This window comes from Vipera berus, assembly GCF_964194415.1.
Source record: "Vipera berus genome assembly, chromosome: Z".
Taxonomy (NCBI): Eukaryota; Metazoa; Chordata; class Lepidosauria; order Squamata; family Viperidae; genus Vipera; species Vipera berus.
In genome coordinates, this window is record NC_138205.1 from 67,828,555 (window position 1) to 67,840,634 (window position 12,080).

Below are 12,080 nucleotides of genomic sequence, written 5' to 3' on the forward strand. Positions count from 1 at the left end.
TGAAATAACATTTAGTTTTTTGCCTTGATTCCCATATTTCTTTTCTCAAGTACTGTTCAAAAGTCAAGTGAAATTCCCAGCATCATGGCTAGCTGAGAAATTCTGAAAATTGAAGTTTACCTGTCTTAAAGTTGCCAGTGTTGAGAAACACTGGTTAGGCAATGTCTGTGAAAATCCAGGACTGGGTTGCTATCCATAATAACCATTCTAGAATGCTTTCCACAGTCTTCTATAATTAAGATTCTAAGGCAAGCATATATAAACTATGAAAAATTGAAAGTAAGAAATTTGAGAACCAGATAACTATAAAATACACCACATCAAATCCTGTTAAACTCACCTATTTTAGCGTGCCAAGACTGGATCTTAGTGAACAGACATGTTATTTTAAATGGTTCAATAGAATTTAAATGAGTTTTGTTTGTTTTACTTTGCTTTGCTTTTTCATTTTCACTAGCATTCTAACATTCAAGGCAGGTAAAAGAAGACTTAACAACAAAAAGAACCAAAAAAGAATGGACAAGTTATGCAGTCACTAAACATAATTTACTGAGGGGATTCAATTCCAGATCTGAGTAACTTTTATCCAGGGTAGCATCTCAGAAGCTATGTACAATCTTTTTGAAGTAAGTTAGATTTAGACATACCGTGTTTCCCTGAAAATAAGACCAGGTTTTATTTTTTGTTTTTGGACCAAAAGATCCATTAGGGCTTATTTTCAGGAGATGTCTCACTTTGTGGCCACCCATTCCATCCCACTGTCTGGTTGCTCATGGTCGCAATGGGTCAGGAGAGTGTGTCGCACCAATGCCGCTGCCACGAGGTGAGGTGAAGTAGGTGGGGGTATGGAGCTGCGCCAAGTGCCCCATTTACTTTAGGGCCTCTGAAGTCAGGCCACTCTCCATTCGATGACCTCCCCCCTCATGTTCAATGACCCAGATGCCTGCCCACCTCTTCCCTTTCTCTCTCCTGAGCTGGACTGCCATGCATGGAGGATGGGCGGTGGAGGTTCAATCAGTTTACCCGGTCCCCCTCTACTATTTTGGAGCCAGGGGGGAGTGACGGAAAAAGGCCTTCACCACCACTGCATATCAGGCACATCCACCTCTGGAGGGGCTTTCTTCAGTCCCCGCCGGCCCCAACATGCCCTGCAGATCATCTGCCCAGCAGCAGCCACCATCTCCTCTTCCACCACCTGCCACTTGGGTCCTGCAGCGCTGCGTCACACTACCTGCTGCCCGTTTTGCCACCTGTATTTTATAATTTCAGTGGTGGGGGGTGGGGTCGCAGGGAGCGACAAAAGCCCCCCCAGCAGCAGATGTGGCTGATGCGCAGCAGCAGTGGATGTCACTCTCCCCTGGCTCCGAAACGTTGGAGGGGGACCGGGTAAGATGGGGACCCTGCCCATCTTCCATTACTTGACAGTCTGGTTCAGGAGGTGAGTGAAAAGAAAGAGGTGGACAGGCAGCCAGATCATTGAACAGGTGGGCGAGGCTGAGCGGGGAGGCAAGCCATGCCACTGGTTAATTGTTCTCACTATCATTTCTTCTTAATTCTAGGTTGGATATCTCTTTGATAAGCTTCTATCTGTTATTTCTTGTCTTGCCATCAGGTGCTTGTGACAGCCCTTCAGGTACTCAAAAACTGCTATCATATCACCTCTAGTTCTTCTCTTTTTTAGACTAGACATTCCTAATTCATGCAACTTTTCATCATACATTTTAATCTCAGTCCCCTAATCACCTTTGTTGCTCTTTCTAGAGTGCAGAGAAGACTTCTGTCAAAATTTTGTAGTTACTTCACTACACTTTCAAACCACATACTATGGTGAGCATTTTGCTACTTAGAAAATAAATCAGTGAAGTGGAATTCTAATATAGCTAAAGGGCTACTTTTTCAGATAAATGGTAATAGGTGGGCAAATTACTATTTAATTTTATTTGTTTTAGCTTGTTGGACTTCACTTTTATCATTTTAAATATGCAATTTTCCTCATGGGTAAATATGGGGATTTGTGTTCATTTTAATAAAGCTTTTGATTAAAAATATTTCTAAAATTCAAAATATCAAGTCCTGGAAAGGCTTCTAAGTAGTCATAACTATGTAATCTGCATTTTCAATAATGAAAACAAGCTAGTTTGGCTTTATAGGGACCATGGGAGATAACCTATGGGAAAAAATGCAATAATGAAGTTTCCTACTCCTAAAGAAGCAATACAAGAACTAGAAATTTGCAATAATTTAGTATAGATTCTTGCATAGTTCTGGTGTTCAAAATAAATGCCATCTTTTTATTAATTTGCTTTTCAAAATCAATGTATAGAGCTCATCTTGGTAAACTTATTTAAAATTCTCAGGTCTTCCCCCCTCCCCCCCCCCAGTGTTGGAAGGCGGAAAATGTAAAATGTAAAGGAACTTATTATTATGCCCATCTATTTACCAGCAGGATATTCTCCAAAAACAGAACAGAATGGTGGCCAAACATTGGTTGGGAAGAGGAGAGGAGAGGAGGAGCCAACAGAATGAAGTTTAGTTTCAAAAAATGGCCCAATTCAGCCAGGCGCCATGAAGAAAAACTGTCCAGCATAAACATCCTATAGCACAACTCTATGGCAAAGGCAAATGGATAGTTCTTTGAATGCTGGCATCTGTATCATTCTGAGCCTCCCTAATTACACAACCAAAGCAGAGCAATTAAGATATTGGGAAAAATCCTAGAAGCCACATTCTGCATTTTCCCCCCTCTTGTTTTTATTGTACCCTGATAAAGCCAAGTTAAATAATCATGCAGTAGCACTCATGGCTTCAGTTGGGGTTGGCAAGAAGCCAATAAAAGCAATGTTGTGCTATTGCAGCATACATTTCAATCATTTTATATGTATCTTGACATTGCATGAAAATTTGCAAAAGTGAAACCTCATATTGTGATTTTATTTTCATCAGTTTGACAAAAATCTTCATTTCTGACTGATCTTGAAAAGCCCAGAAACTGAGTAGTGCTTAGATGTGAGATACCAAGAACCTGAAGAGCAAAAGGCTACCTAGGAATTCAAATATGCATCAGGGGAGAAGGCAGTGATGAAATACTTCTCTATTGTGACCAAAAAAGCTTATATGGGCATGTCTATGTAGTCACCAGGAGGTGAATTTGATTTTAAGTCTTTACTTGTTAGCAGATTTTAATTTCAGATAGCACTTTACACTGCAGTTAAATCATTATATTTGCCCAAATTAAAATAGTCCATGTTGGAAATTAGCACAAATTTCTGTGATTGTAATTTTCTAAGAATAAGTAGTTTTTACATAATAATAATAATAATAATTAATAATAATAATAATAATAATAATAATAATAATAATAATAATAATAATAATAATAATAATAATAATAATAATAATAATAATAATAATAATTTAATTTCTATACCGCCCTTCTCCCGAAGGACATCATGAGTCTAATAGGGCTTTCAGGGATGCCTTTTGTCCAGGGCCCGGAAGGTACAGTTCTATGGGCATGGTTACTGGTGTGATCAGGCCACTTACCAAGGAGTTGTCATCGGAGTATTAGAGAACCCTTAGTCCTCCTCCAGTGGGGTCAGAGTTTCCTCCCCTCATTTACGTAAGGGGGTGAGCTCCACAACCTCCGTGCTCAAGGCAGTCTCCTTTGTACAGGGCTGTGGTTTCGCAAGTTCTGCCCCCCCCCCGGTGGTCTCTCTTCTTACGCAGGGTTTTAGCTCTGTACTTGGCTGCTCAGTGGCCTTCCTTCCTGTATTTAAAGCAAGCAGTGGAGCACATTGGTTGGGTTTGGGCTCTAGTTGCTTCTCTTTTCTTCTCCGAGGGTGATCTCTTCCATGTCTTGCGGGTATGGTACTTATTTCAGGTTTGGTCAATCTCCACTTCTTTACCTACACGCACCAGTTGTGGAAGCAGGCAGGGACCTCCCTCACAATGCAAGCGTTGTATAGGTCATCATTTAACCTGTCTGTTAACTCTACAATTAGCATGGCTGCAGCCATTTTTTCTTCTCATTCTAGGTTGCCACATAGAATAGAGGGAGTGGGGTTGCCAGGTGCTTTGTTAGTCAAAATAATTTTTTGTCCTGTGGGAACCAAGGTTATCTGCTGCTCCCGAGACTAGGGACTGAGCATTGCATTAAAAAGCCCACCAAAGAAGTATATTGGTCAATGTAGTTGCTTGCATAGTTTTGTGGGTGGGACATTTAACTTTGTAATTGTGCAATTGTTACTTGTGTATTCAGACTTAGTTTCACTTTTGACCATGCCAATACTTTGTAGCTAATAAACATGTTTGCTTTATTCGTCTCTGTCTGTCGGAACCATGACATTAAACCAAGTCTCTTAAAATTTTAGTTTTCTTTCGGGTACTGGGCCCCGATTGCCTATCCATCCTTTGGGAGAGTGGTAAAGACTGGGCAAAGATTTGAGGATCGAGGAAAAAAATGGAGCCGTTGCTGGCCACAATGGAACTCTGGCTGGTGGAGCGCAAGCAGCCACTCCAGCCACTGAGGTGTCGCTGGCAGGGGCTTGGCCAAAGTCCTGGTTGATCCAACCTGGGAAGCTGGAACTACGATCCTAGTGGACCTCTATCAGGCCGAAGTTGCCCCTCAGCGCAGAAGCACTCCTGTTCCCACTAAAGAAGAACTCCTGTTGCTGCCATCCCAGGGGTTTTCATCTGCAGCATACTAAAAGGAAAAGGATTGATCAAAGGGGACAACTCTGGGGACTGGAAGTTCCAGTCCACAGTCCCTTGCTCGAGCAGCTGAAGAAGTTTGGCAGATTGGAGGTAAAAAGAGATGGTTCCCGTCGCCCGGGATATATGTGCCATGAGGGGGGGAAGGCCAAGGGCTACTCATCTCTTCCCCTCCCCACCAGGGTCCCAGCCTGACTGCAGGAGCCCATGCTGCCTCACCTATTCCCCAGCCAGCTGTGATGTCCAGCCCTGTATCCCAACCAAGCCCACTGCTGTGGGTTCAGGTTGCCAGTCCAGGAGTCTAGCCAAGGGAAGTCCAAAGTCCCAAGACCAACAAGTAGCTCAGCAGCAAGTGTAGGCAGCCCTGCCATGATTTGAGCCACCTCCCATCAAGCTTACCTTTGATGGGAACCCTGAGAAGCTATCCTTCTTCCTGAATCAATCATCTAAATCGCTATGCTTATGCCTACCTGGATGATGCTTAGATGGTGAATGCTGTGGCAGCCAATTTGGAGGGGAAAGCAGCCGACTGGGTGACCAATCTCCATGATGAAGGGGCTCCTGAGCTGCAGAATGCTAACCTATTCGTGCAGCAACTGAGAGGTCGCTTTGAAGACAAATCCCAGGTTTTGTTGGCCGAGAAAGAGATCTATTGTCTGAAGGAAAAAGGCTGCCCTGCTAAGGAATACATTTGTGAATTCAGGTGAGTTGCTGGTCAGCTAGGACAGTAGTAGGAACGATCATTGATCAACTACTTCAAGCAGTGGCTAGACCATGACCTACTCCAAGCCTGCATCATTTGGGGCTTTCCTAGCTAATTGCGTGAATAGTAAAGCATGGCAGTGATGCTGGACACCAAATTGGATCGCCCCAGAAAATCAGGCACAGCCGAACCCAAGCTGCCATGCACCCAGGCACCTTTTTGGCCGGTGTTCCCAAGCCACCATGACCACCAGCACCCCCCAGGCACCAGTTAGAGTTCCAATCAAATGCTACCGATGCGGCCAAATGGTAATGCCGTGGAATGCCCAGCACCCAGCCCAGAAGCACACTGGCTGCTTCTGTTAAGCCACAAAAAGAGGAAGAAAGGAAAAGAAAAACTGGGCACGACAGGACCCAGCTGTTGAACACCCCCTCCTGCCGAGCCCGAGGCAAGAGCCCTGCCAGACCCATTACAAATGCCGGTGCCCTATTACGGTACATTGACGAGGAATGCGAGGAGGATCCGATGATATGTCAACCCATCCCATCTTTTGCCATCTCCATAATAATACCCAAAACCAAGGCCCAAGTGAACTTAAATTTGTTAATAAACTCAGGTTGTACCAGGTGCCTAATTAATCTACCCACAGTGCTCAGGCTGGGGATTCAGGCAAGGCTATTCCCCTAGCCATGAAATTTGAACAAGCTAACTGGTCCCTTATTGGTGGTGCACCTGCCATGCACCTAACAGAATCAGTGTGATTGGAAATGGATTGGCACTGGGAAATCATTCATTTTGTCCTGGCTTGACAAATGGTGCCCAAGCATCTGGTGGGAGAATGGAGTGAGGAATTAAGATTGGGGATAGGTCCCTTCCCCCCTGCCACCACCAGTGATACAAAGGACTATAAATGAAACTCAGGAAGAACACCTTGAAACACTAACGGCTGTTGTAGAGAAGCTGCCAGGAATCCAGCTTGTCCCAACCAAATACCGTGATTTAGCTGAGGCGTTTAGTGAGAAAGAATGCAACGCCCTCACCCAGCTATGGACTGTGCCATCAGAATCTTACCCAGGGCCAAGCTCCCAAAACCAAAAATATACTCCATAAGACCCAGAGAGATGGAGTTAAGAGAGTACGTTGATAAGAACCTGGCTTGGGGTTTCATCCAACCAGCAAAATCTTGTGTTGCAGCCCCTGTATTATTCAAAGAAAAGAAAGATGGGTTGCTGAGATTATGCATGGATTTTAAGGGGTTAAACACTATCCGCTTACAGAACATGTAGTCCTTCCCCTTAATGAAGGACATTTTAGGCCACCTGGCAAAGGGGAAAGTTTTTACCAAGTTGGATTTAAGGGAGGCTTATTACAGAGTCTGGATTAAGGAAGGGGACAAATGGAAAACCATCTTCAATTGCTTCCTGGAAAGCTCCTAATTTAAATTGATGCCTTTTGGACTACGAGGAGCTCCTGCTGTATTTATGCAGTTAATCAACCAGGTGCTTCATGATCATCTGTATAAGGGGGTTTTGGTTTATCTTGATGACATTCTCATTTACACTGAGACTATGGAAGACCACATTAAATTGATCCATAAAGTACTGAGGAAACTGCTGAAGGCTAAACTGTATGCAAAGTTTTCTAAATGTGAGTTTCACTAGACACGCCTTGACTATCTAGGGCAGGGCTCTTCAACCTTTTCACCCATTGTACCACTTTTAGGATAAGGAATATCCAAGTATCACCAGTTGCCTAGCAAGGTGTGAAAAACCTGATGACCAAAAAAAGGAAAGAAATTATAAAGTACAGGTAGTCCTCGACTTACAATTCACTTAGTGACTGTTCAAGGTTACAATGGCACTGGGAAAAGTGGATTATGACCATTTTCTCACACTTATGACTGTTGCAGCATCCCCAGGGTCATGTGATTTATATTCGGATGCTTGGCAAATGATTCATACTTATGACAGTCAGTGTCCCAGGGTCATGTGATCACTTTTTGCAACTTTTTGACAAGCAAAGTCAATGGCCGGGTGTGTGTGGCCAACTCATCACTCTGGTTGCGGGGTGCCTGTGGGGAGTGCGGGCGGGGATGGGGGGGTCCCTGTGTCTGTGGTGGAGAGCAGTGGGACTGGCATGGGCACCTTCCTTCCCTCATTTCTTTCCTTCTTCCTTCCTCCCCTCCTTGTCCTTCCCTCCCTCCCTCCTTGTCCTTCATGTCGCTGGTTTGCCTCGCCTGGCCACTCTGTGCAGTGAAAAGAATCCACCACTGTCGCCGAAACCAGGCTGGGGTCTGTATGGCATAATGCAGGTAACGTGGACTCTCATGTCACTTGCAGCATCCCCTCCCCCAGAGTCCACAGGTGTGTGAAAAGGGCATTTACTGGTCTCCTTCAGGGGATGCCTGTTTTTCTCCTTCCCTCATTAAAAATATTTTCCTGCCACTCTGCTCTTAACGCTGTGCAGCTCTTGTCCAGCAATTTACAATGGCCTTTCAAGCCATGGCCACCGGCTGCACAACCACCAGCCGCACTGGCTGCCTGTCACCCTCCCCTTGTCCCTTCCTGGACACGGAGGGAGGGGGAGGGACAAAGAGGGAAGGAAGGATTCTCATGCCACAACCCTTCCCCAGCTGCGCTTCTTACCTGTTTGTCGCTACCACCCTTGTGCAGACCTGGCCTGTTTTTTGTCCTCTCTTGCCCCTCCTCCTCCTTTTACCTTTGGTATAGCTCCAGTCGACTCTTCCTCCTACTCCAAAGGCTATGTCTTTTTTCCTCTCCCTCTCCCACCCAAACTGCCTCCTTTTATAGCCTCTCCTGTCTCCGCCCCCTCCTCCTCTTTTCTCTTCCAGGTGTGCCGGAAGTGCTGGTCCTGGGGCCTTTGCCTCGACCCAGCAGCTCCCAAGGACTCTCTTAAGGCAAGTCCTGCGCTGCCCCGTTACCCTGGGCTGGGCAGAGCCAGGTACCACCTGCCACGTGCCAATGTACCACAGGTGGTACGCATACCACCAGTTGAAAAGCCCTGATCTAGGGTACCGAATTTCATGAGTTTGAAGCAGTTCACAAGGATGTCTTCCGGCCAGTCAAGGCAGCATGCTAAATCCTGGACTAAGAAGGGAGACCATGCACTGGGGGGTGGGGGGAATTTCTCTCCTCCTGGTACAACTCCCCTTCTTTTAGGGGACAGCATGTCACATCCCTGTTGGAACACTGCCATTCTGTGGGAAGGGAGGACTGTTACTTAAGATTGAAGAATGTAATACTTTCATTTTGATGTTTCTGTATGGGAATTAGGGAGCTGGGAATGGGTTCCGGCTAATCCCTGCCTGTTACCAAAGTCATGGTCCCAGAGAACGACTTAACACCTTTTCGTCTCAGAGTTCTCAAAACACCTTCACGCAGTGGATTGGCTCCTGATGGACCGGGGCATTGGGGTAGGGTTTGAACAATGGGAAATTAGTTTAACAATTCATGCGGGAACTTCAGAGTCCACCTGGCTCCTCTGCAATCACTAAGGCAGGACATGAAGCTCAGCCTTTTGTTTCTAGCCTGATGCCTTAAACAGTGGTTCCAATATATCCTATAGGATATATTATCCTCTAATGTCAGTTCTGCTACCTTACTTTAATCCAGCCCATGTTTGTGTCTAATTTTTATCCTTAGTTATAGTAATAAAAATATGTGCTAGGCTTTTTTACAAGAGTTGAATAAATTGCATTTTTCCAAAGTATTTTATAAACAATAAAAAACCCTGCTTGGGAAAAAACTATTATTAATTTAGGTTTTATACAGTACAATACTGTGCTGCTATCTTTGGTAGTAATAAGGCTGTAAAAAGCATTAGAAAAAGATGCTTGTGCTCTCTCACAAGCTCATGGGGGTTGCTACTGCAGCTGTCTCTGCGTGGACTTAAGTTTTGCTGACAAGGCATCTCTTTGGAATACTTTGCACAGTCCTATGTTGTTGTGATAAATGTTGAGGCATACAAGTATCCATACCCGAAGTAAACTCTTAGCCAGAGATTTGAGAGCCTGTATTTTTTTTCCAGAATTGGGAGGAGCACAGATATAACATATAAATAAAAATCTAAAAATGTTAATGAAAAGGACTGGTTGCTTTATTTTTTAAAAAGGTTAGTTTTCTAAAACCTTGTCATCTAGTATAATAGGATTTTTTTTAAAAAATAATATCCTTATGATTTATTAGTGAGGTATGATTCAGATAAACATATTTCAGACATTCCGAAGAATCCCAATTTTGGGGAGGAGTTAAGGCACGTCTGCAGCAAACCATCATGATTTGGAAGTAAATTTCATCAAAAAAGAATTCTATACAGATAGTCCTCAACTTTTTTAAATGTTCATTTGGTTACAATACCACTGAAAAAAATGACTTATAACTGGTTTTCACAATTATGACTGACTGTTGCAGTATTCCCATGGTCATGTGACCAAAATTTGTAATGTTCGCAACTAGCTGCATTTATGACACTTGTACTGTCTCAGGGTCATGTGATCATGTTTCCAGCTGGCTTCCAACAAGCAAAGTCAATGGGGGAAGCCAGATTCACTTATCAAACTAGGATTCACTTAACAACTATAGCAGAAAAGGTTGTAAAATGGGGCAAAACTTACTTAACTATCTTGTTTAGCAATGGAAATTTTGGGGTCAATTATGGTCATAAGTTGAGGACTACCTGCATTTGAGTAAGCAGGTTTACCATTGCAGGTAGCCCTTCTTGAATGACCATTCATTTAGCAACCATTTGAATTTACAGTGGATCCTTATAATTGCAGCCACTGCCATTTCCCGATGATCATGTGACTGCAAATCAGGTAACAAGCTCACAATTAAGACATTGCAGTGCCCTGCAACCACATGATCATCCTCCGCAAATCTTTACTGCTGGCTTCCGAAAAATGAAATTAATTGGGAGCTTGGCAGGTCATAAACAATCACTTGACTAGGAAGCTGCAACCATCCAGGATTCGTCAGATGGCAAGTAAAACAGCTGGCATCATTAAGTTGGGGCAGTCACATGATGTCACACTTTGTGACTACATCACTTAATGACAGAGTTGCAGGTCCCAAGTGCCATAATTAAATGAGGACCACCTATACACAAATACTGCTAAGTTTAAATGATGTGGCAAAAAATCTTGACCTTTTTTTCTTAATTACAGATAGAAGTATTTTGAAGTTTGGAACACTTGTCAGCACATCAAACAGTTATGACGAAACTGGGATAGTGACCATTGAAACTGACAAGCCTTTGCTTTGGACAATGGGAATTAAAGATAAAGGGGATGCTTGAAAGATTGTCACCCTACTTAGTTCAACTTGAAATTCAAAAATGAAATTTTCTAGAATCTCACCCACTAGGCAACTGAGAATTTTATTCTGCAATTATTTCATTATGCTTTTATAAAAATTCAACATTTTATGTAGTTAGTTTTTAAAATGAAGCTTCAATCTATTGAATGCCATAGATTTTATATTTTTAAGCAAAACTGTATTTATGTTTTCAAAACCTGAAACTGAATGTATTTTCAAATTACTCTGTAACCAATGCATAGAAAAGCTGCTTTAAGACATGTAAGATGGGTAATCAAAAGTAGATATATACAACATTCCATGCTGTATTCTAGCTGTTGCTTTTATGCTCAAACTCTTTAGCAAAACTTTGCTACTGGTTAAGAATAAGCAGTGCCTCTTATTAGTTACTGACTAGTTAATACCCGTATAATAAGTTATTGTGACTAAAAAAATGCATGCAAAATTAGTCTAGAAGATGCAATACAAATCAAATATTGCATGAGAGTAGAAACATCCATACTCCCCTGCAGCCCTCAATACACACCTGTGCATAAGCACAAAGCCTGGCTTCACTCACTCTCTGCTCTATTTTTATCTCCCACTTATTGGTAAAATAGTGACCAACAGCTGGGGTTTATTTATGATGTAGAGGACACATAAATAAATGGCCCACAACAATAACTTATTTTGTTTACATTAAAACATAGGAAAGTTATAAAGAAACTGTTATTTGCTTGTTTTAAAACAACGTAAGAAAAATATAGTGAACCTGTTATTTTGCTTGCATTAAAACATAGGAAAGAACTTGTATGCCAGTACTGACAGAACAGGGAATGAGTTTGTATGTATAGTGTCTAATATATGCACTTTATCTCCTGATCCCATGGCAGCTAAGTATCACATAGGTCTCTGCAAAGAAAATTAAATCAGAATGAATTCTACAATGTAAGCAGTATTAATTATACTTTATCTTGGCTCTATTCTTACAAATGTTGTTCCTTAAAGCCTGCCAAAATGTAATGGAATTAGTTCTTTTGGAAAGCAATGTCAATTAATACCACATTGTAAATAAGACCTACGACTGCCTTAATAAAGATATAATTTAAAATATATTTGATAGTTATGTTTTTGCTTTTAACAACACAGGGAGCAAAATATCCATTTTTTTTTCAGCATAAAGACTGACAGAATTTGGGCATCTTCAGTGATAATCCAAGGTAGGGACATATAAGTAAGTCAACTGTACAGATAACTAACTGGTCAATGCTGTTTACATGTTTTTACACTCATGTTTTCCCAACATCCAAGAAGAAACGGAATACTTCGTAAGTTATCTGCTCTTTCCTAAAAGC

At 42.5% G+C, this 12,080-nt stretch overlaps 1 protein-coding gene across 11 annotated transcripts in view; it reads left to right on the top strand.

The window, feature by feature from the left end:
- The window catches only part of TPK1 (thiamin pyrophosphokinase 1), a 474,984-nt gene extending 463,066 nt beyond the window's left edge, over positions 1 to 11,918 (top strand). For 9 of the 11 annotated variants that reach the window (XM_081342927.1, XM_081342933.1, XM_081342929.1 and 6 more), the window contains one exon: positions 10,596 to 11,918. In XM_081342927.1, the coding sequence (XP_081199053.1) occupies positions 10,596 to 10,726 (131 nt within the window). In that variant the 3' untranslated portion in view covers positions 10,727 to 11,918. The remainder of the gene's footprint in view (positions 1 to 10,595) is intronic. The other 2 variants (XM_081342928.1, XM_081342932.1) reach the window with 2 other exon arrangements.
- The last annotated feature ends 162 nt before the right edge of the window (positions 11,919 to 12,080 follow it).